The sequence below is a fragment of the Drosophila teissieri genome, chromosome 3R, assembly GCF_016746235.2.
Source record: "Drosophila teissieri strain GT53w chromosome 3R, Prin_Dtei_1.1, whole genome shotgun sequence".
In the NCBI taxonomy this organism is placed as follows: Eukaryota; Metazoa; Arthropoda; class Insecta; order Diptera; family Drosophilidae; genus Drosophila; species Drosophila teissieri.
Genome location: NC_053032.1, coordinates 14075301 through 14102702, shown reverse-complemented (window position 1 = coordinate 14102702; position 27402 = coordinate 14075301). Strand labels below are relative to the sequence as shown.

General features: G+C 43.4%; 4 protein-coding genes across 5 annotated transcripts in view; 1 reads left to right on the top strand and 3 right to left on the bottom strand.

Annotated features, from left to right (window-relative positions):
• LOC122618967 (protein timeless homolog) overlaps nt 1–24174 on the bottom strand; it is a 75094-nt gene extending 50920 nt beyond the window's left edge. The window contains exons 1-8 of the mRNA XM_043795566.1: nt 23975–24174; nt 23592–23915; nt 19541–19798; nt 19161–19480; nt 17063–17248; nt 13312–13435; nt 12410–12576; nt 5034–5205 (exon numbers count right to left, since the gene is read on the bottom strand). Of these exons, the coding sequence (XP_043651501.1) occupies nt 5034–5205; nt 12410–12576; nt 13312–13435; nt 17063–17248; nt 19161–19480; nt 19541–19798; nt 23592–23915; nt 23975–24076 (1653 nt within the window). The 5' untranslated portion in view covers nt 24077–24174. The remainder of the gene's footprint in view (nt 1–5033; nt 5206–12409; nt 12577–13311; nt 13436–17062; nt 17249–19160; nt 19481–19540; nt 19799–23591; nt 23916–23974) is intronic.
• Nucleotides 933–2632, top strand: LOC122618969 (RNA polymerase-associated protein Rtf1-like). 2 transcript variants are annotated; one of them, XM_043795569.1, is made up of 3 exons: nt 933–1236; nt 1744–2366; nt 2416–2632. In XM_043795569.1, exons 1-3 carry the CDS (start codon nt 1118–1120, stop codon nt 2484–2486), a joined length of 813 nt encoding a protein of 270 aa, XP_043651504.1. In that variant the 5' UTR covers nt 933–1117; the 3' UTR covers nt 2487–2632. The 2 variants fall into 2 exon arrangements, with proteins under 2 accessions (XP_043651504.1, XP_043651503.1); XM_043795568.1 differs by having other exon boundaries at nt 934–2366.
• Nucleotides 22650–23585, bottom strand: LOC122618971 (helicase-like transcription factor CHR27). The gene has a single exon (XM_043795573.1). It carries the CDS (start codon nt 23495–23497, stop codon nt 22907–22909), a length of 591 nt encoding a protein of 196 aa, XP_043651508.1. The 5' UTR covers nt 23498–23585; the 3' UTR covers nt 22650–22906.
• A 1902-nt stretch (nt 24175–26076) lies between the features above and the next one.
• LOC122621414 lies at nt 26077–26735 on the bottom strand. The gene is made up of 2 exons (XM_043799265.1): nt 26686–26735; nt 26077–26634 (listed from the first exon to the last, which is right to left on the bottom strand). The coding sequence occupies exons 1-2, from the start codon at nt 26708–26710 to the stop codon at nt 26255–26257; spliced, it is 405 nt and encodes a 134-aa protein (XP_043655200.1). The 5' UTR covers nt 26711–26735; the 3' UTR covers nt 26077–26254.
• Between the last annotated feature and the right edge of the window lie 667 nt (nt 26736–27402).

Genomic DNA, 27402 nt, shown 5'->3' with positions numbered 1-27402 from the left:
AGTTCTCTCTCTTTTAAGTTACTTTAAATAATAAATACTTTAATTAATATTTATATTTAATTATACATTATAATCAATAATTATACCTGTTAATCGTAGAATAAAAGGGTATACTAGATTTGTTGAAAAGTATGTAACAGTCAGAAGGAAGCGTTTCCGACCATATAAAGGATATATGTATATTCTTGATCAGGATCAATAGCCGGGTCGATCTGGCCATGTCCGTCTGTCTGTCCGAATGAACGTCGAGATCTCAGGAACTACAAAAGCTAGAAAGAAAGCTAGAGACTAAGCATACAGACTCCAGAGACATAGACGCAGCGCAAGTTTGTTAACCCATGTTGCCACGCCCACTATAACGCCCACAAACAGCCCGAAACTTTTGAAAGATGTTTTGATATTTTTATACCCGTTACTCGTAGAGTAAAAGGGTATACTAGATTCGTTGAAAAGTATGTAACAGGCAGAAGGAAGCGTTTCCGACCATATAAAGTATATATATTCTTGATCAGGATCAGTAGCCGAGTCGATTTGGCCATGTCCGTCTGTCTGTCCGTATGAACGTCGAGATCTCAGGAACTACAAAAGGTAGAAAGTTGAGACTAAGCATACAGACTCCAGAGACATAGACGCAGCGCAAGTTTGTCGATTCATGTTGCCACGCCCACAAACCGCCCAAAACTGCCACGCCCACTCTTTTAAAAAATGTTTTGATATTTTTTCATTTTTGTATTAGTCTTCTAAATTTCTATCGATTTGCCAAAAAACTTTTTGCCACGCCCACACTAACGCCCACAAACCGCAAAAAACTGTCAGTGTTAAAGACTCTCCTTCGCACTTCCACTAGCTGAGTAACGGGTATCAGATAGTCGGGGAACTCGACTATAGCGTTCTCTCTTGTTTTTTTTTAAGTGTGCTCTGGAACAAGTGTATTATTTTCTTAACCTAAAAATCAAACCTGTATTTTATGATAAATTGCCACCATAGACATTTATTGGGTGTCAATGCTGATCCTTCAAAACTTCAAAGTCTCAGTGAATTGAATCGAAATAGATTTTTGAGTTAGAGGACAACAAGTTCAACGTTCCATTAAAGTTGGAAACAGCCCTATTACAGAATGAATGAGCGCGTATGGACAAGACGTAAGATCACAAATAAACGGGAGTCTGGTGACAATAAAGCTCATGCTTTTAAGCGATTATTGGCAATGCGGAACAACAAATTCAGCAAGGGCAAATTTTCCGAAGACTGTGCAGGGAAGACTGAAGCTAGTAATTATTGCAATGCACAAAAGCGGAAGGAGGTAAATATCATGGGTATAGAGACTTGTTCCGGAGATTCCTCGCCACACAGTGAGTGGGAGAATGTATCGCAAAACGTTCCGCCAGAGAAATTTAAAAATGAAGCACACGTATTCGACCGGGAACAGCTAAGTAGAGCAGTCATAAAACGAAACGAGATGGAGAATTTACTAGAAAAATCTATTTTCGAGGAGACTGTAACCGGATCCTTTGTGCGGCTAAGTGTTGGAAAAATCTACTGCATTTACGAAATTATTGATCTGAATCATGACAGAAAGGTCTCCCGAGTAGGCAGTAAGCACACCAATCTGGTCCTGACCTTGAGGTGCGGTTCCGAAAAGCGTTATTCGCGTATAGACATGGTTTCAAATCAGCCAATTACACAAAAGGAATTCTTATTGTGGTTGGCAACCAATCTGCGCGATCGACACATTTTGCCAAAACTTTGTGACATTGCAAAAAAGCAGGTGCAGATTAAAAAGGCCTGTAAATACAAATACCCTGAAGCTGATGTGGAGAAGCTTATTCAAACCAAAAGGAAAGCTGGTCTAGAGCAGAATGTCGCTTACAGAAAAATTCGTCTAATTATAGAGCGGGATGTGGCAGCGGGTAAAGACGATGTGGGAAAAGTGCAAGCGTTGGAAAAGGAAATCCAAGAGATCGATGAGGAACACAGACTCCATATCGAAAATTCTGGCCAGCATCGGTACCCCGTAATTAGTTCTTCGCGCGTGGTTCATAAGCCTACCATTTACCGGGACGAGTTAGGTGTGGCTCCCAGAGGCAAAAGTTCCTTTGGTAAGCGATCCGCGAATCCCAATCAACTTAAGTTAGAGCAGTATATGCGACGAAAATATAAAAAAAGTGTTGTCGTCAGTCGCAGTCGACTTGATGAAGAATTGTATGATCAGGAGAAGGTTTCTTCAACTACGATACACGAAATTCCTACCGAAAAAGAAAAGAAGGAGGGTGAGGCTGAGACAGAAAAAAAAAAAGGGAGAGAGGAATATCTCCATTTGCAAAAGTTAAACACTTTTAAAATTGAATTGGATACGACAGGATTAAGTAGGTGCTTTTTAATAGATGTAACGAAATTAATAATATTTCTTTATAGTTCCTTTCAATGAAATTTTCACAAATGTGAAGTTTGATAGCCCTTGGGATGAGATAATGAAAGGCAACTAAGGATTTCAAACCACTATCTACGAGTGTAATGCTTATTTGTGCAACAAATGGGTCAAATCTTATAAAATGTAATTATTTTCGTGTGATTACTCTTAAGGAATGGCTATGCCAAATGTTGCTATTTTTTGAAAGTCTCAGTTGTCAAATAAAAGGACCATCATACTTAACTATTATTTATTATTATTTTTATTATAATTATAATAATATTATTAATATTATTCTTCTTTGGTCTTTTATGACAAAAAAGAAGTTAAATTTTCCGTTCGTACTTCCACTAGGTGAGCAAGGGGAAACTCGACTATAAAGTTCTCTCTCTTTTAAGTTACTTTAAATAATAAATACTTTAATTAATATTTATATTTAATTATACATTATAATCAATAATTATACCTGTTAATCGTAGAATAAAAGGGTATACTAGATTTTTTGAAAAGTATGTAACAGGCAGAAGGAAGCGTTTCCGACCATATAAAGGATATATGTATATTCTTGATCAGGATCAATAGCCGAGTCGATTTGGCCATGTCCGTCTGTCCGTCTGTCCGTATGAACGTCGAGATCTCAGGAACTACAAAAGCTAGAAAGTTGAGATTAAGCATACAGACTCCAAGGACATAGACGCAGCGCAAGTTTGTCGATTCATGTTGCCACGCCCACTCTAACGCCCACAAACCGCCCAAAACTGCCACGCCCACACTTTTGACAAAGGTTTTGATATTTTTTCATTTTTGTATTAGTCTTGGAAATTTCTATCGATTTGCCAAAAAACTTTTTGCTACGCCCACTCTAACGCCCACAAACCGCCCAAAACTGCCACGCCCACACTTTTGAAAAATGTTTTGATATCTTTCCATTTTTGTATTAGACTTGTAAATTTCTATCGATTTGCCAAAAAACTTTTTGCCACGCCCACTTTAACGCCTACAAGCCTCCAAAAACTGTCAGTGTTAAAGACTCTCCTTCGCACTTCCACTAGCTGAGTAACGGGTATCAGATAGTCGGGGAACTCGACTATAGCGTTCTCTCTTGTTTTATTATAAATTCATTAAATTTATGCTTATTTTACACGTTACACAATTAAATCTTTTTGTTCGTCGCACGCTTAACTTTTTCATGCCAAAAGGGAAGGGACATGCAAATATTTGTTCCCTCGTGGCGATTGTCATGTTTTTCGCTTGGCGGCAAGGACAAATATTTATAAATTAATTGTTGAAAAATTGATGCGCTGAACGCGTGTGCGTGGCCCAATAACAATAGCCCAGCTACACGACCGCAACTATACAAATAAATATGTCGAAAATTAACACAATTGAAGGTTGTTGCAAAAATAAAATTAATCTTGTTCACGTCAGCCATCGGCATTCGTGTAAAAATTCCCATATCCTTGCCCTACTTGCACATCCCGGCCGAAAGGACCAAATCGCAGGACACAAAACTGGCCAGCCCTCCCAGTATGCAGTTGCAAACTGTTGTGGAAAACTCCAGAAGCCAGGGGCCACTGCCCGGAAATCACGCTCAGTGGTGCGTCGTTTTCCCAGCGCGACAAAGTGTGCAAAAACAAAAGATGGTTAGGAACACAAAGGGCTCTGGGCAGCCGGGAAAATAGACGACTTTAAAATACTCTTACACGGCTCTTATAGGCTCAGCCTATTTCCTAAAATAATGAAATGCCATAAAGATAAAATTACCTTAATGTGTAGTAACCAATTACCAAATAATAAAGCCGTTAGAAAGATATAGATAGATATTTTAAGAAATGTCAATAATACAATATTAACTTTTAAAGACCGCCATAAATGTTAAGTAACGCAATTACAGTCTTCTAACCTTTATCTGCTCGTATGCTGGAAAAACAACTTGTACAAAACGCAGAGCTGAGCTTTTAAAAAGGGTCAAAGCGGCGGAAAAACAACGGAAACCTGCTGGACCGACTGGCGAAAGTTTTTCCCATTTTCCGCGAGTGAGAGAACGAAGTAGTTTGCGAGTGCGTTAACTAAGGTCGCATGCAATTGTGCACCACGGAAGTACTACGCACACACGACGAGGTAGAAAATACACAAAAGCCGCAGTCGTTAAAATTGAATAAAATAGAAGCGTAGCTGGGACAAGCTTCTGCTTCTATACGCTTTTTGTATTTTTTTCTTCATATTTTCAGTCAATTAAATTTCACGATCAAGCACATAAATCTTCAACGGTCATGGCATAGACGACAATTGTTTTTTGTGTATGGCCCTTTTCTTTGCTTCTGTTTGCAATTCGTTTTAAATTTTATTGGCAATTTAGGGTGTATTTTATGGCCTGCACAGCGGGTGCTGACCAGCAGGCTTAAATAAAGTTATTTAATGCGGCCATTTATTTATAAAACATTTAACAGAGTCTATGTGAGGACAGATTGATGTTGACTTCCAGCAAGAAATTACAGTTTCGTAATTATTTTTGGTAATTATTTTTAAATTAAGCCTAAGTTCCACGAAAATCAAAACCTAACCTTTCCCCAGTGAGCGTGAAAAGCTCCAACCGACTACTTTATTTTTCATTTGGCCTCACCTCAGTGGGCTGTGGTGCAGCTGGTGGCTTGGACTTGGTCGCCGCCTGCTTCTTCTTCCGGGAGCCGCCACCACCGCGCTTCTTGTCCTGCACCACCACAGAGTCCTGGCAGAAGCGCTCCATCATTTTAATGAAAACGTTGGCCGTTTCCACCACATCGCGCAGGAAAACCCTGTGGAGTTGGAGTGCAGAGGTTAGTTAACAAAATGAATATATATTGTAATTAAATTCTTTATTATGTGTGTGCACACGTATCCAAATTGAATTTTGTTGCATGTTGGCCCCGTATCTCTATAAAAAATGCATGCCACATTGCTTCAATTCAATTAAATGTGACAAATACTTAATTTTTTCAACTACATTTCATTGGGGTCGAATTCAATTTAAAATAAATATTTATGTTCATTCCACACCCTGAGTAATTAATAAACTTTGGAGTTTCCACTATGGGTTAAATGGTTTTTCAGTTTCAATAGGTTCCCAACGAAGTTTAAAAATAAGAACAATTTTAGGAATTTGATAAATTTATATCATTAATGTCGCATTTTATAAAAATAAATCCGATTCAATCCTCTTTCCTTTACAAACGAACACATTAATTTCTCTAAGAATATTTTGATCTAAAATGAAATTAATTCATTGGCAGTCAGTCCATTTTATACTTTTACGAAAATGTTCATGGACATAAATCAAAGTCGCACATCAATAACCTTTCGTACGGCCCAAAAATACTTATTGAATATCATCGACCACATTAAAAAGGACGAAAACAGCCCCGCCCAATGCCATTCGGCCCACTCATCGGCCAGGACGAAAAGTGCCCCACCATGACTGACTAACTAACCCAACTCGATTTTGGGCTGAGTGATGATGTTGCGTGGCCCTTTCTGTCGAAGCCGATGACGCCTCCAATTAGCAAATTACCCTCAAAATGTGAAAAGGCAACCAACGAAATTGGAAAAAAAAAGAAAACGCGGCAGAAGACAGCCGCCAAACTGCCAAAATCAGCTGTCCGCTTTGTTTTTAGGCAACCCATACCCAAAAAATAAAAGCCAACGTCATTGTGCACGTCAATTTGTTAAAATGATTGATTGTCGTTTGAATAATGAAAATCGCGCAAGTCATCGAAAAGGACAATTCGAAGCGAAACAGGAAGCGTATGCAAAGTAGGGCTATAATAGAGAACAGGTTTTGTAACCAATTATAAGAATGAGGAAATGCACGTCGATAGGTATTTAAAGGAATATGTCGACATATTTTTGTAAGAACCTTTATGTTGTATACGATTACCTATATATAGAAAAGCATTTTAGCATTAGCAGTTACCTTTGTATACTTAAATAACAGGGGAGTCATCCTTTTTCATAATAGAAAATAGAAAATAATCTCGAAAACATTGAACATAATGATATCAGTTAAACGTACATATATAGGTACGTACTTGATTAAAGGAATGTAATATATGTTATATTTTCGACCCTACAAGGTATATATATTTCTGTTCAGAATCTCTAGTGGAATAGTTTCAATGCTGATAGAAACTCGACTACAGCGTTTCCTCTAGTATTCCAACGTGGAAGGAATCCACATTCAAGTTCTTCAAAGTTCAGCACTCTAATTGCTGGGTCCCAGGTCCATAAAATTGGCAACATTGCGTTGGCGATGAAAATGGTGAAATGTTTCCAAAAAGGTCGCAGCGTTGCCGCCGAAAAATTTATGCAAATTCATTGCGAATTTGAAAGCCCCCTGGGAGCTTCGCTGCAGGAGCTTCCAGCATCATCGACGTTTTCGAATGCGGTCAATGTGCCACAACGCAGCTGGCGAGGTGATCATGGGAGCCGGGAATCGGGAGTCGAGAGTCGGCAGCCGGGAGCCTGGAGCTGGGAGCCGGCGACCGGGGAAATGAATTTGTAATGAAAGTGGTTATCCGGCATTCAGTGACCCGCCGGAGTCCTGCAGGAGTTGATGGCGTAACGATAGACATTAAGCGAAATTAAGCAGGCAAATAATTCAAAAGCACGCGCATAGTAGTTTTGCGAGGTTCAATAAAAATCAAAAGCATGTTTCAGCAAAGTCAACGTGCAATCTTGTATACTATTTTAATGGGCAAAACAGTAGAGTGCTTTCCTTAACAGTTACAAATAAGGTATCCAAGTTGAAAACACCATTTTTAGGACAGCAACTTAAAAGAACATTTATATAAAAGTAATAGAAAATTATAGTAGAATATACATCATATATTAAATCCAACCAACCAAATCTTATACTTTGGCCCTGGCAATGCAACCTGAGCAGCTCCACGCAATTAAGGGTCCAATAAATTACACGCCTATAATAGAGCTAAACAAGCCAGGTTCAACAGCCGCATAAAGCAGCCGATGAATAGAAACCAGTTAGCAATCACCAGCCAATTCCAAGATATTTGGCCATTTGTATTGATCAAGAACTGTCGGCAGTGACCACAACTGACAGCAGGAGGAATCTGGGGCGCACTGGCAATTGATGATAAAGGCGCTCAGTTGACTGCAAGGATTGGGATTGGGATGGGGATTCGGATGGGGATTCGGATGGTGATTGGGCATGGAGTGTGGTGTGGTGCACGTGGATCTTGAATGCCTCCCCATTCTGTATTCCGTATCCATATCGAAGCTCCTGTCCTGTTTGCGGGTGCCGTGTGGTGCACATTTGATGATAACTCAAATGTGAAATGAATCAAGCGCAGCCACGATGACGGCCATGTTACCGCAAAGATGTCCGTGGTGTCCGCATAAATAGCGGCGTGGTGCAAAAACTGCTGGTAGCTGCGGACTGTGATGGCTTTGACTATTTACTAGGGTTGGCAGCGATAATAGCAAAAAAAAAAAAGAATATTTTAAAAATATAAATCGTAGGTAATCCCACAAGCCAAATGAAACCAAATACTAAAGGAACCTCGGATCTAATAGTGTTCCTAATGATTAGTAAACTGGTCTAATCGAGCTGTCAGTCAGTCAAATACCAATAGTTGGATTAAATTATATATTTTGGTAAGTAATTATTCGACTAAGCTATTAGCTTTATTATTACTTGAATAGACATTATTTGTTTTTGGTTTTTAAAAAGTTATTTGCCATTGAATGAATACTATAACGACTACATTTGGCTTCTTTCATGTCAGACATTTTAGCAACACTGCCATTCGCGGAGGTAGATGGCGGTGATGGTGGTGGTGGTGGTTCTGCTGCTGCAGATACGGATGCGGATGTGGATGTAGATGCTGGTGCCACCTGACCACAACGCCAAGTAACCGCAGCGAATAGGCGGGTGGGCGGTTTGATAGTTGCACAACATCTTGCATGCCACAAACCATTTTACAAGCGGATCCAAATCGATTCCCCACCTACACCGCCCTAATGATGCGCAGGTGCAAATCGAGTCACCCCCACCCATTTGTTTCAACTCCTATTTACATTCTACACTGAGAAAAGGCTCTGAAACTTAATAAATCCTATATTTAGGAATAACTAAGCCCTAAACATCTCAAGGAATTTCATAAGTGGAAGGAATCTAAAGTATTATTAAGTAAATCTCAACAGCTTATATGTATATCTATAATATAGTTTTTAGAGAATCCGGTTTATGGTAAAAGAGCTTAATGTGTTAAGTAAAGATTAGCTCTAGTTCACCAGCCCGTTTTTCTCTCTGCACACATACTCAATCTCAAGCACATGTGACCAGCGAAGCCTGGCAGCAGGACAAAGATAAATCGTTAATAAATTATTTATAATTAATTTGTATGCACGCGGTTTTGTAACTTTGGCTGCTTTCGCAAGTGCTGCTATTGTTGTTGCGCCTGATTTGATATTCGCGTTTACGCTGATTAAATGGACGCCAACAGCCGCAAAATGCCAGGGAAAGTGGGATGAAGAAGTTCAAGCAGCAGGTTGAGCATACAGAATTAATTAGAACACTTGGGCTTGGGTGTTTTTGGGGCTGGTCAGCACTCAGAGGTTCGCAGGGTTCAGGGGTTGAGGATTGGGGAATCGGGAATCGGGAACAGGAAGATGGGAATCGCCTTCGCGCCGAGCCTGAGCGCATGGTGAATAAATGATAAAATGTAATTGCGCCCGAAACACCCACAAACGGACCGACTATTTGGGGGCAGTTGTTCGCGTTCTTGTTGTTGGGCTAAGACGTTTATAATGAAAATATTATTAATTATGACAGCCACAACAACAATGACTGATGGGCCTCAATTGCAGCTCGGCGCTAGTGCTGTCGTTCTGGTCATTTTGTAGATACTTTGCCACTTAACAGTCAGATTTGCTTACAAAACTAACAAAGCTTCTCAACCAGAGAATAGAAGAGAAGAGTATACTATTATCACATTTACATTCATGTTTCCACATTCCAAACGAAATGTATATTTTAGATACCAAAATGTTGGATCTTTTGGAAATATCTCATTTATGATTTCTGTTTGGTAAAGTTCTCCAACTTTGTTGCTGAAGTCAAGGCAGCACTACTCAGAGCCTGCAAATCAGAGGTAAGCTGGGTGGCATTAATCTGCGAGATAGCGGATACGTGGCAGCCAGACGGGGTCATAAATTATTCATCTTGACACCGAAAAATCTTTAATCTGTCAGACACTCAAAACACTGATTGCAGTTCAAAAGGCAGCGAAATTTGCATGATTGCCAATTAGCCTGCCTAATTGAAAGCTGTTCAACTTAATGTTTAATCGATGAAATTGTATAAACCAACTATTTTCAACTGGCTCCGCATTAATCATGCTCCAATTAAGCCACACAGTTGCTGGCCCAGCAACAACCCACAGCTGCAGTTACACGCGAGTTGAGTAAATGTATCTGGATCTATATCTGTATCTGTATCTGCGTATTGTAGCTGGCATCGCAACGCAACGAGTTTCCTGAACCAAGCCAACTCTCCCCGGCGAATCTCTGTCAATTTCATGTTTGCGCGCTAAATTAATTTAGTCAAAGCTTTGAAATTGCCAGTGCCCCAGCCAACAGACTCCGCTCAGACCGACTAACTAGGGCCCAGCCAACTGGCTGATGTGATGCGTTGATAGTCGACAGTAAAACCCAACAGGCACACAACAATTTGTTTATCTGTTTATGTGTCATCAGATACAGTGGTTCGTACAGGGATTTGTACATATGATACTTGAAGAACTATGCTAGCTTGTGAAACTAAACGAAAAAAGCTTAGTACAGAAATATGCAATATATATTTTCTCATTCTTTTATTTATTGCATTTCGAGGCGTCGGGTAATTTGGTCTGATTTAAATTGGGTTGAAAACATATGTACAGCTTAAGGGATTATGTTTGCGGTCGAATGCAATATTTTCATATGTTAATCAAAAATTAAAATGCCAATATCTAACACTTCAGTGGAAAACAATAAACGAATGAATATAAAAACATCTGCTGGATTGCGAAAGAATTCAAAATGACACATTAATAATTAAATATATACAATAATTTTAAACGCCGGCGGAAGGTTGCCTTTGGGGTTATTTGCTTTTTTATACACAAATTAAATTGAAGACCAAAGCAGAATTTATGAAATAATAATACCATATAGCAGGGAACGAGAAAATAGACTTCTTTTATTTTTCTTCAAAACTTTTGTGGACTGTAGCAAAGGTGCTTATGTCTTAGAGTTAGATAATTTAATTAAATGCAGCCCGACAGGCTAGGAAACTTTGGCGACCCAGGGTATCTTTTTGCCACTGTCACAGAGTCTGTGACACAGAAATAAATTTTCAGGCATTTATTGCAGGTATCACTCGACACAGAGCACTCGGAGTCGAGTTTGTTTGACAGGCGAATTTGTGCAGCCATTTAGAAATATTCAAGTGAGTCTAACTCTTCATGTTCGGGACTAAAAAATCGCAATTATATAAATGGATTGCGCAGTGGCTTCCATTTATAAAGGGTCTGCCAATGCATATGCATTTATTTTTAGAAGAGTTTTTAAAAGCAAGCACTGAGAAACGCAAGAGTACTATCGTATTCTTTAGTCCCTAACCAATTGCTGGAAATAAATAGGTGTATATGGTGTGATTTCTGTGTCAATGAACCCAATCTGCCAGATGAACTCGATCAAATATAGGTAATGAGTTTACAGCACTCTTCATCTGCGAGTAAATCGTGCTGAATCTGTGGAGCTGCACTATATTCAATGTTCTGCAGCGATTTATCAAGTAGCCGCAGTGTGGCACACGTTTCGATTGAAATAATCTCGATTCAGCTTTCGTGCAGAGTATGCGCTGTTAACTCGGCAATTAGGATGCAGCCAAGGTGCACGATTTGCCCCCAAAAAAACCAACACTGAAAAACACGGTTTGGCTTCTGGTAAATGGCATAATTTTTATGCCAGAGCACGCATACAGCACATGCTTGTAAAATCAATTAAACCTTTAGCCTTTAACTCCCATCGCCGCCTCGCGAGGAATGTGCAACTAGTTTATTTGGGGATGCCGGCTTTTTGGGGGAACACACGCATTCACCAGCAAGTCCATTCACTAAACTCTATTCAGGAATAGTGCTGTACACTGAGGGACAGCTCAATATGGCAAAAAATTACTATATGTCCTAAATTACTAACTTGTATACAAAAATAAACAGCTACAAACATTCGATCGACTTGTCTTTGCTGATGTATAAAAAGTAGGTCTTCGAGTAAAATACAAAATTAATGTTGAAACAGCATTTGAAATGGAATTAGTACTTTTGACTTTTTGGGATCCACTAGGTAAGCCTAGAAACTCTACTTTTATCCTGGGCATAAAGCCCTCCTACTTTCCAATTGAAAGGAGCACAATTAATTATAACTTATAGCCTGCTTTGAATTCCCACTGAGATTTGGCCATATCGAGAGCGGAAACCACCGGTTTGCCAGCACTATGAATGAACAGGGAGCTTTGGCGACCCAGCAGACATCTGTGCAAATAGCCGAGCAAACAGAGCAGGACTCAAGACAAAGGCACGCCGCCAAGACAAACAATGCCTGATTGTCGGGGCGAGAGATCCTGGCAGAAACGGCGATATCCTGACAGCCTGCAGTGCATATTTCGGTGGGGGGAGGTGGGGAGAAGGGGCAACTACATCGAGTGCTCGTAGTAATCCCATTAGAGGATGTGTGTTTGGCTTGCTTATTTCCAGATGCCACGGGGTCGTGGCCGTTATCTATCAGCAATGCAGCCAGGCCGGTAGATGGTTTCCAAATTCGGTCCGTGATGGGTATGCCCAGGGTATGAGTATTGGATGTGGAAGTGGGTACGAGGGTTTTAGCATGGCCGGAAGGGCAAGTTATTTTCAATCGGAATGTGTGTGCATAGTTGGAATGGTTATTCGCTCGGGTACTCACTTTGTGCTGTGCGCCTCATTGTAGTTCATTAACAAATGCAGCACCGTCTCCCGATACTCCAGGACATAGCACACGTTGTTCAATAACATATCGAAGAGGGCCCGCGCGTTGTTGTCATCCTTTAGCTTCTGCAGTGCCAGCAGGCTTTGCAGCAATTCCCGGAATGTCTTTAATTAAAAAATTGGTAAGCATTAACTTGGCAGACGCTGGAGCTCTTGATTGGAAAGTGGCGAGGCAGGGTCCAGAGATGGTGTGTGGTGGCGCATTGTAATGAGCCTGGGATCTGACTATCAGAAGGACACTTAACACACATGTGTGTAATTATAAACGCCCTTCACTACATGTGGCCAGTCCAAATAGTCTTGGTGTGAACGGAATCAATTGGGCTTTGTCTGGTTAATGGTAATGAAGCTGTTAGTTTCCAACTATCTGTAATACCGGTTAAAAGGCTTCCTTGAACTATGATTTCCACTTCTGATCAATCTAATTGGTTTCGAAAACAACCTTAACCCTTTCACAGGAAAGATCAAGGAAACCTTTTGTGCCACATCTCTGGCTAATCCCCGGCAAAGCTCGCTGTTCATTTGAAGTTTCGCCGTCATTCCGGCGGGCTTAAAGGATGCTTGGAGCTTGGCTTGAGCACTGGGAGCCCAGTGCCAAGAGGCAGGCACCCAGCTTAATCCGAGGCAATCGTCGAGCGGCATAAGAGTGCCCCCAAAAGTGCACTTACAGCGCCAAAGTAAACAACAACAGACCCGCACACACACTGTACTCTCGGCTCGGCTTAGGTGGCCACCGGGATCAGGATGCAAGGATGAAAGGATACAGGGATGGGGCAGGACCTGCAGCTGGAGCTGGAACTGGAGATGGAGCTGGAACGGAACGGAACGGAAGAGACTTACCAAAAGCGCTACATGCAGTCGCTTGGCCCAGAGACGCGCCTGTTTCTTGTCGCTCACAATCATGTCCATGTCATGTTGCATGCGCGTCAGGACCCAGTGGAAGCATTGCACGCTCAACGACTCGCTGCGAATGAAATGGAAAAGCCAACAGGGTTACATAACACTCGGGTACACAGCTCGAAAATCTAGGGTTCTTTTTACAAAACAAATAGTTTTAATATAACAATTTATAACAATTTCGTGGATTTCTACAGAGTATTAGAGTAATGCTAGGTGCAGGTTTTTCACTGGTAACATCCCCACCATTAATTTGCAGTGCACACGGCATCATGTATGGTGTGAATCATTGTGCTTGAGCGCATATTTAAGTAGTAGAGTTCTGCATTAAAGTTGGCCCGAACTGGCAGCGTGGAGCAGCAAAACAGGTAAGCAGCTTGCCGTCTGCCACTTGCAACTGCCAGAGCGAAAAACTCATTAACAAAATTAATTTTTAAGTAGCGCTAGAATTGAGCGCCAGCCAGCCTAAGTTTTGCCTGTCCTCTTCCCTTTCCCCACCAAGGATGCGGGGACCACTGGGCGTTGACATGCCGCACGTTACCCAGTGGCACGCCCACCGCCCGGCCACGCCCTACCGAGCCAGCCGCCCACTTCCGGTGGCTGCAGCATTTGCCTGCAACTTGGGCTAAATTAGCAGCGCAACGGCGGCGGCGGCGGCAACCACCATTAAAGTTCTGCGACAACGTCGAGAGCACTTGAAGAGGCATTAAAAACAAATTAATTACAGATGTGCGGCGGCAGCAGCAATAGGAACCTAAATAAATAAATTATAAAATCAATAAAAGTGCAATGAACAGCAGCACGATAATGTGGCAAAGGGAACAAACGGCAAAACGGAAAAACACTGATTGATGCAGAAACTTTTGACGAAAAACTGTGCAAAGCAAATAAACTAATTGAGATTTGGGGTTCAACTGGCTGCACTTACATAAAATGGGCTAAAAACGAAATGTTCAAGTGGAAAATATAATGCAAGTTAGGCAAAGGTCTCCAAAACATTTCACCTCTTAATATTCTTAGTTGTATAAAAATATTACATGCATATCCTGCTCACTTTTGGAAAGCAAATACACATAAGCATTATATTTATTCTCTACGAAAAAACTTAAAAGTTTCTTAAGATTGTACTTTATGTAATTGTAGCCCGCAATGATTTCATCAATCGAATAGTTGCCTTATAAGTGAGCCGTGTGTTTTTGCAAATTCCTGAGCATTCGCAGACTTCAGCGATTGATTTCGGTATCAATGCTTTGTACGTGTACTCGCATAAACAAAATGACAAACTCAATTTCACTTTTTTCGGCTTGCTGGCTGCTGGAAAAGTTTGCCCATCTGAAAGCCCATATATTACAGCAATGCCATGCTTTATATAGTGCAAAATCAGTAGAAAATGGCAGACGATAAAGAAAGTTCGGGGCGGTGCGGCGGCAGCGTCAAATTGCATTTGAGGAAATAAACAGAAAGTTTTATGGTCGGCGAGTATATACGAGTATTGTACATAGGATGCTTTTTATATATGTATGCGAGTATGTACTATGAGTGCAGAAATGAGACGAAGAAGTCTGATAAAAGGCGAAAAGCAGGGACACTGCTGAAAATGAATAAGGCAGCAGGAGCAGTAGGAGCAGCAGTTCCAGGAGTCGGAGCTCCAGTTTGAAGAACCAACCAGCCAACCAACTTAGAATAGTGCGAGGGAGTCGCCAAGCGGCGGAAAAGGGGAAAAACTGGTCTGGGAAAACTTTGCGCCAACGGAATGACAACATTTTTGCAAAGCTTCATTGTTGTCATTCAGAAACTAATTTGAAAGTAACCAAAACAATTTTAAAGAAATTTCCCACCACACTGCCAGCGAAAGAGACCAAAGCGGAGCAGGAGCTGGAGCTGAAGCCGGAGCAGGAGCCGGATCCACATCCGCATCCGGAGGAGGAGCATGAGGAGCAGGAGGAGGAGGAGGAGCAACGTCAGCCGGATGACAGCATAAAGAACGCAAAATTTTATTAACAGCATGCTGGACAAGAATGAAAGCAACACAACAACACAACGCCAGAAATACCGACAAGGGGCGCCTTATACACTGAACAACAGAGCTTGCTGGAATATTACATTTCCAAATTATTATTACTATAACCATGGATTTTCATCCTACTTACAATTTACTACCCGCCTGAACGGTTCCCACTCTATTCCTTTATAAGTATACAATGATTATATATATGTATATGATATATGGTTTTCAGTTCATAACTATATTGTTTCAAGTGTGTACAGATCACCATACCGGTATAGTCAGTGTAGCTTAACAACTTCGGCTAAGAACTTTATGAGGGAGGTTCTGCCCTCAGAAGTGCAACTCGCCGTGGCTGTAAAGTGGTCAAGTTTGGTGGGTCAACAATTGGCGTCGTGACTTTGATTTGTACATGTGCTTATTGTCCCCCGCCAAAAAGTCCCCCGTAAAAAGTAATGCAATAAAACTCTGGTGACGAAACGCTGATGCCAGGCCACTAGGGAATGACACACAAATTGTGTGGTGACCGCAGAAAAATTCTTGCGGGAAATGCTGGCAAAGTGCTGGGAAAATGCTCTAGATTTCGCATTGACACCCTGCCTGAACATTTTCGTGCAAAGTGCTAGGAGCAAAATGGAAATTGTCATCGTACTAAAGTTTATTTGCTGCGCACTTGCCCCTTTTGTTGCAAAAAAAGAAGGAAAATGAAAGAAAACAAATGGAAAGCAGTGAAAATACCCCTTATAAGCGGTCTCTACTTTTCACACTTCATCGGTTCAGATGATGGATTGTCCTTTCGACAGATAAACAAGTATTCGCAGCTTATTTGCTGTCGAAAACATTTCAACGAAATCAATTTCAAGTTTATCGGAAGCGGTTGCAGTAAGAAGCTATAACCAAGTAAAAGAAAATTGAATTTTAAAGTATTGCTTACTTTAAAGAATCAACTAGAATCTAGTAGTGTAAGAAGTATTCTACTAGTTTAGTTATACAATCCTACTGACAATCGTAGTTAGATGCAATTGTAACTTTCATCCATGTGAATAAATGGTTCACACTTGTTACCAAATAATTTAAAAGGTAAGGCACTTGTTGAACTTCTCACGGTTTACGCACAGCCGCTGCGTTTTAAATTTCATTATCAGGGTGAGGGAAAATGTTCCAATTGGGAGTGGCCACCGAAATAAAAGTTCAGGCGAATTTCCTTCATCTGAAGAGTGTTGCGAAGTAATTTGATTAAAAGCCTTGATGGAGGCGGTTTGGAAGTGTAGCTTGTGCGCCGGAGATTTGCATATCTGCTGACTGCTGACTTGGCCGGAGGACGAGGTCAGCGCTTCGTGGAGCCACTGAAAGCGGAGCTCATTCATCAGCATCATCAGCCTCAGCATCATCATCATATCACTTGTGAAAACTCGTCTGTACGAGCATATGCTTTGAAACTTGCTGCCAATTAATTTGAACACGTTAGGCGGCATCCAGCTGAGTATCTGGGGCAAGTCGAACACTTTCCAGAAATCTCTTTCGCAATGACGTTGCCAAACGGAAATCATATGTCAGAGATACTAAGAATGAGGCTTACGTCTTCGTAATATAATATTAAAAATATATAACATACATAAGAAGTTGGTTAAAATAAAGCGAGTCTTTGATGGTCTATAAATGTTCACAGATCTATTGAACGCCACTCACCTGACTAACTGCAATTGTAGACCACTCAAACGATTGAACTCCATGAAAAATCGTATGGCCCACAATAGATAGGAGTCATCGTGACTCGAAGATCCGGCGTTGCGTTCCAGCACACGACGCACCTGCCTCACCAGCGTGTTGTAAGCGGAGCGCAGTACCTCGATGCAGTATTCGCGCAGGCACAATCTGCAAAAGCCAGGAAAAGTACGAAAAATGAAAAAATGAAAAAATGTGAGAGGGAAATCCAGAAGCTAAAATGTTCAAGGCGCAGGTTGTTGGGGAAGGGGCGGTAAGGGGCCAAGAGACATGAAAAATGGTTATACCACAATAATATTGATTGAAAGCGAACGCCCTCTATCAGTTTATATAACAAATGCGAACTCTGCAACGGCATTTGGCAGCGCTGATGCAATAAATTTCGCCTGGCCAATTTATTTGTGCAAAGCTGGCTAAAAGATGCACCCAGCCAACCAACCAACCAACCAACCCACCAACCAACCAGCCACCCAGGCTGCCAGCCAAGCGGACCACCCATACCCAATCCTGTCGAGCGTGGAGCAATCTCTGCCAGCAGGCGAAACACAAATCCAACGCATCGATGCCGACGCGGATTAATTTATGCCAAAATGGAGGCAAGGCTGAGCAAAAAATGGCCAGCCCCCTTAGTCGGCTTAGTGCAGCATGCACTTGTGGTTGGCTAACAAATTGTTGGGGAGCACGGCGCTGCAGCACGTGACATTGATGAACTTTCGCCTTTTCCGCCTACGTGCCCTGGTCCTCTGACTTTGGCCATTCGTTTGCGGTCGGAATGGGACATTCGGAGTTGTCTAATCACGGACACCGGCGGCGCCCCGGTCACATTTGTTCTGCTCCATCAATTTATGGGCGCCTAAAGATTTGGCCAACGGACTATGGGGCTAAGCGTCTTGTCCCATAAACCAGGCCAAGCACTGGCCGGGCCGACTAACAAGCAAAAATGTTTGCCAGCCAGCTCCAAATCGCAGCAGCGGATAAAAACCTTTTGAGGATTTTACTTGAAAATTGCATGCCTCGTCGGCCAGAGATCCCAAAAGTCGATGCCGATGGCGATGGCAATGGCGATGGCGATGGAGAAAATGCCGATGGCGCCGCCAAGTTGCTGCTGCAGTTTTATCTCGGCACCGGTTTTTATGCTCCACGCCACAAATTGAGGCAGAAACCAGAACTTCCCAGACGAACTACAAATGCTCTAGGCTTGCGGAAGCGATAGGGAGGAGATGTCGGGTGTAAAGTAAAGTTCAATTCGTGACTATCAATCATTGTAATGAGTGGTAAGGACTTGAGCATTATGTGGCTCACCCGACATTTATGCATTAATGTCTTACTTTTTACGGAAATAGTTTCATTCTCCTAGTTGGTAACTAGGGTATATATATTTGTGGCCAAAAAGAAGACCGGAACCGAATGCATTTGCTGTAACTGTTGAAGAAAGCCAGGATAGCGGCAGCCCGGGATTCCTGGCCTGCGGACGTGGAGGAAGATCCTTTAAGTAGTTTGTTGGTTAGCGGAGAAGCATAAAATAGCTGCACCTGGTGGCCATTAGGGGGAGCGGCGACAGAGGCGCTCGGCGCCAAGATATTGTTTAGCCCGGCCAAGTCAGGCGGAACCCGAGAGCCTGGAAGCCCCAAGCAGCCAATATCGTTTGTGTGATTCTATAAAACAGCAGGAATTACAGGCTGCTGGGTGGAGCGTGGAGGAGCGTCAGAGGAGGAGGTGGTTGGGAAGCAGAACGGGAGAAAGGGCCAAAAGGAAATGGCTTCATTTATTATTGAATATTATTTTATACGCTCTCTCGCTCGACTGCTCACTCGCTCCGGTTCAATCTCTCGGATACGGCTGTCCTGGCAGCGTAAAATCGAAAATCAATGGCTGGGATGTGGCTCCGTAGCTCGGTTGGTGGCCATAACAATTCCGATGCTAATGGCCACACCAGCACCGCCAGCAGCAATAGCAGCACCAGGACAATACGAACAAGGCCCGGAGCGGGACCGACCAAAGTGCAGGAAGTGGCCACAGACAAATGGATATGGCTGTGGGATACGAGTAGACCGGGACTCACCTCACGGTGAACGCACTGCGACGGGTCACCTGCGCCTCCTCCTGGATGTGACGGTGGGAGCGCTTCTGCTGCTGCTTCTCGCGGTCGAAATCGATCGATGAGACGCGCTCCAGAGCCTGGTGGCATATCACATCTCTGTCCGAGACGGACTTCATGTTCCGGATGACGTAGGTGCCGCCGAATCGCGAATGTCGCCCGGGTGGAGGACGAGCCTGGCGACGAGCACGCTCCCGGCGCCGTGCGGCCAGAAGTTCCTGCTGGTCCCGCTGCTTTTCGCTCAGGCTGCGCTGCAGGGAGGCGTCCGCCAGGGATTCGGCACTCTGAAATCGCATTACACGGTATTTATTGTTACTTTAATACATATTTGTTTATTAGCATACCTGTTCCCTGAAAAGCAGGCACACAATTTCCAGCCCGTGCAGATGGAACTGCTCCTCATCCGGCGAGGAGATGACAAACAAGACCAGGTCCAGCATTCCAGTTTGGTGCAGCGCCCAAATGACCTGGTCGTGCAGACTGGCATCGTTGTCCGCCCGGCACTCGGCCTCCGGATTCGCCGGCACTTGCAGGACATTCCGCACCAGCACCAGGATGCGCTCAATCAGAAGATTCTGCTCCTCGCTGCGAATCGCAAATGCCTGGAAGGAAAGCCAGAGCATGGCATTAGAAATCAGCGCCATAAAATGCCGCAGCAAATCCCAGTGTAAAAATCTAAGCGCCAAATCCCGCGAGTCAAGTTAAAATAATCAAATGAAATTAAATTAAATTAAATTGCAAATTTATGTAGCTCGACTGTAAAACGGAAGCCCCGACTCGGGCCAAGACAAGCGATGGGACCACAACAAAGTCAAGTTGAAATCAATTTGGCCAGGGTGCGGGCGATAAGGGGAAGTGCCTGGGTGGCTGACTGGATGGGCGGATGGTCGGATAGTCGGAAGGGCGGATGGGCTCCATGGTTAGGGTTGGGCGCAGCAGGACATTACAGTTGCTGCTGTGAGCTTAAAAATAAATACAACTAATGCGGCTTTTGTGCCTACAAGCCAGCTGTGACTCCTCCGACCCGACATGGACACCCACTTCCACTCTCACACCCACATTCACATCCACACCAACATGCACACCCACATCCAGGCATGTGCCAGGAACTCGGGGCTCCAGACCTCAGGACCCCGAGAGCCCATCTCAAAGGCAAAGTTAATAATGACTTCCGTTTTTGGTTTCCCTACGCAACAAAAACAACAACAACACCACGGCTCATTCAAAACTGAAAGCTTTCCTCCGCAGCGGAGCAAGCGGAGGAGGGGCACTAGCTCCTCCTGCTCCAGCTCCTGCTCCTGCTCCTGCGCCTGTCCACTTGGCTGCTCGCCGCGCATACATCAAAGCGTGTAAGTCGGTGCGACGCAAATAAAGAAGTAAAGCATAAAAAGTCAGCAGCAACAGTGCACTGAAAACAATTTCATGCCCAGAATTATACAATTTTTATCTAAACCCATGGAGTTACTCTCGTAAAATCACTAAGAGCAGTCAAGATAACACATTTACTTTTCCATTCATAAACACCTTCACTTTTTAGTTACCAAAACGAAATATACATAAAGCCTTGCTAATTAAGAAAAAAACATTTTTGAGTGCACCACGCACCCGGAGGAAGGACGGATCCGCCGACGGCAAAAGCGGAAAAATCCTCGTACACATTCATTATCAACGACAACAGCCACACAGCAACAAGAACAAATAGACAGCGTCCATATAGAAATTCGCGTGCATTTAACCTAACCAAGGAGGCAAAAAAAAGTGGGGAAACCGAGGAAAACCGAGGAAAACGGCACAAATAAAAGGAAAAGCGCTCCCTAAAAAATGGAAATGTAAAGAAATCCTCGGGCGACTCTTTGGCAACGCAGCGCCATGAAAATCCTTTGCAATTGCTCCCCGGAGTGTTATGAATGTCGATTCAATCGGCTTTAAATGAATTTATTTCGTTGTGATGGGCGATGGATGGTGATGGTGGTGATGGTGGTGCTGCTGCTGCTGGTGGTGGAGACTAGGAACTTTGGCGGATGGTTTCGCTCTCTCATCTTTGAGATTTACGTTCTTACCTTCCGGTTCTCCGGTTGCCAGGACTTAACTTATGATAATTGTTGGGATCATCAACCTGGTGTTTCAGTTTGGGTCAGCCCGTTGAAAAAACTAGTTTGAGTCACAAACAAACAAACAGCAAAACTTTCTCTTCAATGGAAATTTTCAATTACGAATTTATGGCAATCCAGACGGAGCTCATCCATAAATTGCACACACACAAATCAGGAAATCCTTTTTTATTTGCTGGGTACTTGCCGATTATTTCACTCTGGAGCAAAGAAGTTTCGGTAATACCCTTAAAGTCATAAAAAATAGAAGCAATCTCTGAACCCTTGAAGTTGTATCACATCATGAACCGAATCTTACTAATTGTGTAAAACGTATTAAATTTACTTCTACAGCTGGAATGATCAAACACCTAAACCACTGTCATAAATGAAATTGTAATACTCTCAAGAGCATCCTAGGATCGGTCATTGTTCTGCAACGTTTTTTCCCAACAAGCAGCAATTGAAAGCATTTGAAAAACGCAGACTGCCAACGATTGGCAATCATTGTTGCTGGGCTTTTGCCTTTGTGGTTTGAACAATGTCTCGACCCACCGATGTTGGTGCAATTCCATACAGTTTCGCTTAGCTTTTTTGCCGCATGGTGCGGACAGATTTTTTTGAGAATTGAGAATTGAGAATTCGTCTAGGCCGGAATCAAATTCCTTTTCCCAACTGTGACGCGTTTGATTCGAAGGTGCCTTGTAGCCATTGGCACCCCAGTGAAACCTGCTTCCTGCCCAACCGCCAACTTGTCGTGGGTGTTGATTAAATCGACTTGTTGCGGTTTTCCTGGCGCTGTAAGGGGAAAGCTGAAAGCAAGTGAGTGGAACCCTTTGGAGATTTGATTTCATATTGTGAGATATTTTAAATGAAATTCCATCTTTAGATCTCGTTGGCCAGCAGTTGAGTCAAGTTGAGGGAATAAAGGATAAAGGGAAATGGTAAATGGGAAAGGGGAAATGGGTGCAAGGAACAAATAAAGAAGATAAAAGCGAGCAGATATGAAGTTCAAATTAGTTATGAACCCACAAAGCGGACGAGTTCAGTCATAAAGCCAGAGCTGGTCAAAACAAACTTCAAGTGGGTTGGGCAATGTGAAAAACATTCTCTCTCCCCACGAAAACTTGACTGCTGCCAGCTGCAAGGGCCATTAAAAGTTTTGCGTACCCGCTTGCCCATTAATACATAGATTAAAGGGATTACAGGAATAGTTGCGCAAATGCCCGAACGATAATTGCCCGGGCTTTAGAATAGGAGCCCCATCCACGGGGTGGATCAGTTTGTGGGCATGGAAAGTAGCTTGGGGATGGCTATCAAGCCTGTGATAAGTCAAAATAATTATGCGTGGTGGGTGCACACGGAAGAGAAGTTTATTTACGTGTGAGGTGGCACAGCTTACACAATTGGATTGCAGGTACCAGTTGAGATAGCAAATAAAAACTGAATTTCAAACTGAACTCAAAAATCAAAAGGAGTGTGTTGGTAAAAGGAGATTTCTGGCTGCTACATCTCACTGAGGCATCACAGACGGGAATAATTAGGCACCAGAATCGGACAGGCGTCTCTCAATTCAAACAACTGACTGGTTAGCAAATTACGAGATCAGCATCAACGAGCTTAGGCAGGTACACGTGCCATGTGCTGGTACATGGCAAGCAAGAGCAGAAAGAGGGCGAAGGTAATGAAGCGCTGGTGCAGCGAGGGGGTGACGAACTGGCGCTCAATGGGAAGACGCGACCACTGCTGGAGCATCTGGGGCGCCAGGGGCTTGATCCGTGGCATAGGATCCGCCGGATACTTGATGTGGCCTCGTGTGAACATGACGGCCTCCGGTAGAATGATCTGTTCGCTGATGTAGTCGCTGCGCATGCGCATCAGGCGGTGCTCGCCAAGGGATCTGCATGAACTGGAGCTCTCCACCGTGTTCGTATGGTGCGTATTGCGTATGGTGATGAGGGTGTTCTCGCCGATCAGGGACTGGCAGTAGGGGCACTTGGCGCGGTATTCCTGCGTCTTGATCCAGTTGCAAATGCACTTGGCGCAGAAGTGGTGGCCGCAGAAGCTCACCCTCGGCGACTCGGCCGTTTGCATGCACACCATGCAAACGTAGTAGGTGTACTTGTCCATCCAGGGCTCCTCTCCGTCGCCACCGCCTCCGTTGGAACTCTTTGGCTTTCGCTTGTCATCCGAATTGAATATTTGTGGCATGTTGTGTCGCTTTGTTTTCTACGTGCTTCCAGTCGCAAAATATCGAAGGATCTACTGTATGTACTAATGTAGAGCTACGGAACTCGAAACTCACTATTTCCAAGGCCTGCTTCAGCTTCTCGAAGAGGGCGCTCCACACTTTGTCCTTGGCGAAGGCTGCTTTGTAGCCCTGCAGGATGTCGATGAGCTCCATGAACACCTTCCGGCCATGGTTGTCCCTCGGTGCACCCTCCCTGTAGAGCAGCAGCGTGGGATTGGTCAGGATGACCAGCAGGCGGATCAGCAGATCGGACAGCTCCTCCTGATGCACGTAGTCCGGCAGCATGTAAACCAGGTCCGTTTGGAGCACCTTGGAGCGGCCCAAGTGGCGGCGATACTCGTGGTTGTCCAGGTCCCGACGCAGTATCCAAATCAGGTGCTGCATGCAAAGCGTACTTAGTATTTAAGTCGTTTTAACTGAATAAAGAGGCGGAATACCTTGAGTCCCTCGGCGGCATCAGGTTCAGCTTGATATTTCTGGCCATCACTGTAACCCAAGGCCGCGCACGTGGCGTCGATGTCCGCCAGCAGAATAGACATCTCGAAGTGCACTTATCACTTTTATTTGTTTTATAAATAGTCCGACAAACTTTGCGACATAAACAAAACAAAATTTCACAACGATTTCTGCAAGAAAAGCGCGCGAACTAAATCAGCTGTGCTGAGCAGCTGATCGATCGCTCAGTGGTTTAGAACTCCGATGGGGAGTAGCAGGGGCGCGCACCTTTTGGTGGCAGACTCACCTCGATGATCCATTTGAAGCTATCGATTGTTTTAGATCTTTTAGTACATGTATAAATTCAAATTTGAATTTAAGTTAAAACACAAATATATATTTCTATAAAGATTAAATAAAACTATAATAACTAAGATGGTATGTGGCTACAGTGGCTACATTTAATTCAACAACTAAAGTCTGAGCATATCACTTGAATGGGAAAATTCAATTCAAATGCGTATATTCTTTCCAAATGTTTTCTCTGCGAAAATAATCCATATGTGCATTTGCATTTGCATAAAACACTTTTGCAATGCGTGCGTACACTCATTCGTTTCCATCTTAAATCGATTTAAATCCAAATTATTTGCTTGCATAAGACCCACTTCCCCACCCTGCAGAGCCATTTATTTGGCTAGCTGGATGGATGTAGGGATATAAGATCCTTGACGAGACCGAAAGGAAGGAGTCTTTTGTGTGCGCTTGTCTCCCAGTGCGGTAAATTCAAATCTTTTCACCATTTCCATTAGTCATTGGAGCAGGAAATTGCCGGGCCACATCATCCAAGCCATCTGAGTAATCTGAGTCATGCAAGTAGCCAGTTAAAAGTAGATGGTAGCCAGTGGTCGAAGCTGGTCAGGATTGGCGGGGTCCGGTCAGGATGCCGCCGCTCTAATCATCCGGACACATTAAAAAGCAAATGCAAAAACAGAGGCTAGGGAACTGGCGAAATTAAAAGCAAACATCGAGGCTCCCGTCCAGGATATATTTACATACCTATGATATGAACAAATACGACGGCCAAACTTCTGCCAGGAAGCATGGAAAACTTGGGGGCACCTCCTGCTCCTCCTCCTCCACCTCCACCTCCACCTCCTCGCCCTGCAGCGCTTCACTTGCCCTCCCTCGCTCCCCTCCGCTGTCATTTCCCCCGGTCGAAGAAGTTGAATTTAATTAACTAAGTAAATGCCCAGACATGGGCCCGGCTTGCTTATTTATCAAACTTCTCGGCACTGCGATGATGGGCAACTAGTGCACTGCGAAAATCCTGTGCTTGTCGTTAAATTAAGCCATATGTCCTACTGATCATAAAGATCAAGAAAATGTCAAGTAACTCGGTGTGTCTTACTTTATCTGTTTATCAAAAACACTACATAAACTAAAATCCCGAATTAAATATATAACAACTCACATTAAGATAGTGGTTTTATTGACTTCATATTTATGTTTGATACAAGATAGTTTTCTTATTTTCTATACCAATAAGAATGGTACCAATTTTTGGTGCCCAAAATATGTAATTTTGAGAAATATAAAACATACACTTGCTTACTTATTGACATTTTCTTGTTGTGCACGACTTGAGCCAACTACAAGAACTGGCTGCCCAAATAAGCAGAGCACGTCAAAGCGGCCAAGTTGCCGGAGTGCTCGAGGGATCGGTTGACTCAGTGACTGAGTGACTGACTAACTGACCGACTGAGAGACTGAGGGACTGCGGGACTGCGGGACTGAGGGAGTGACTGGCAGGGCGAAGGACACTATGCAAACCTGATTATAATGTGTCAAATCCATTATGTGCTGTCAGGCTTTTAGGCACAAAAAGCGCCGCCCTTTGCCATGGTTTTCTTTGGAGTCGCCCAACGAATTTCTCAAGTTTTCAGGAAACTTTGGCCCCGTCAGGTTTTGCAGGCCAGACAAAGTTAATTATGATTCGGGGCCTCAGTTAAGCTGTCGAGTGCCTCGGGCCCAATTAAATGCATCGCCACAGTGCCTTCAATCAATTGTTTGCTCAAATAGCTGGATACACTTGCTGACACGATTTGAAACTGGACACTCGGTAAATCAATTTAATATAAATCACCATAATTATGCAACGAAACTGGGGGAAAGTGTGGCCGGTCCACAGATAATTACCCATATCATGATAAACGGACAGCACCTCAGCAAAGTGTTGGATTGTTTGGTGAAACATACATATATCTTTATCAAACTAGGTTTTAAATGACTGGGCTGCCCTTATCGCCCTCCTCAGCTACAGGAACTTCGACTTCATTGTGTCGTTGGTTCCGCACAAACTCTCCATTGAACTGAAAGTCGAAAGGATACTCGGCCATGTGTTTCCAGGTGTGCGGAATGGGTGGATGGGCCTGGTATATCCAGAAGCAGCAATAGTTTTCGATCATTTTGCCCGTCCTGTTTTTTCCCACAAACGAAAGTGAGTTCCTTTGTCGAGTTCTCCCCTCGATGCGCTTCAGACTCACAGAACCAAGAACATCCTTATTAGCATGTAGTGTGGTTATTTCCTCGGGGACTTCGAAGTCATCAAGGATCTCCATCGGATGAGTGATGTGCGTCAGCAAAAGAAATGCCACCGCAACTGAAGTTAGTTACTTTAATTTCTGAGGAAATATTTGATTTTCTCGCCTACCAAATGCAGATGAGTGTGCTCTCATAGTGAACAACCATTCAGAGTGAACAAAAATTCTTAATAATTCAACAGAAAGAAATGATTCAGAATATAAGCCTGAATGTGAAATTGCAATTGCTTCATTCGACACGCGTTTTAGTCGAACAGCCACCTGAAAGTCGACTAAAGTTCTCATTTTATATTTTAACATTAAGCAAAGAAGAAAGCAACATTTGCAATTCCAAGTTATATATATAATATTATTTATTTTAAGGATATATGAGGGGACATTGAGTAAGAAACTAACGAGGCGGTCGAGGTGCAAATATTTAGAGAAACCACTTCGCCACCATTCTGTTGCCACAAAGGCCTTGATTCCCGCGATCGACGTCGCCACATGGACCTGCTCGTTAGTGGCTCCCATTTGGCTCCGGGTGCTCCATTGTGAGTGCTCAGCCGGGCTCGGCAAACAAAGTGCGGCCGGAATAGGGAGCACAGACGCACAGATGCACAGATGCCCCACTGCCACTGCCACTGTCGGCGCCCAGAGGCACCTAAAAGTGCAGCGGAATAACAGCTTCTGACAGATGTCAGCTGCCATGTTGGCTTTGCAGCTTGTGGCCGCCATTTCGTCGGCATTTGGGCCACCTTGCAACTCGACGCTTCTGCTGGCTTCCGAATCCGGGCCGGGCTCCCAGTGATAGTGGTTTCCAGGAGCACTATTCCTGGTGTTTAGTG

What these genes read in the sequence shown, in the direction of transcription:
- LOC122618971 (XM_043795573.1), bottom strand. Translation starts at nt 23,497, where the DNA reads ATGCCACAAATATTCAATTCGGATGACAAGCGAAAGCCAAAGAGTTCC.
- LOC122621414 (XM_043799265.1), bottom strand. Translation starts at nt 26,710, where the DNA reads ATGAGAGCACACTCATCTGCATTTG. An exon ending in AGCACACTCATCTGCATTTG is followed by an intron (nt 26,635 to 26,685) that starts GTAGGCGAGAAA and finishes AACTAACTTCAG; the next exon opens with TTGCGGTGGCATTTCTTTTG.
- LOC122618969 (XM_043795568.1), top strand. Translation starts at nt 1,118, where the DNA reads ATGAATGAGCGCGTATGGACAAGACGTAAGATCACAAATAAACGGGAG. An exon ending in ATTGGATACGACAGGATTAA is followed by an intron (nt 2,367 to 2,415) that starts GTAGGTGCTTTT and finishes ATTTCTTTATAG; the next exon opens with TTCCTTTCAATGAAATTTTC.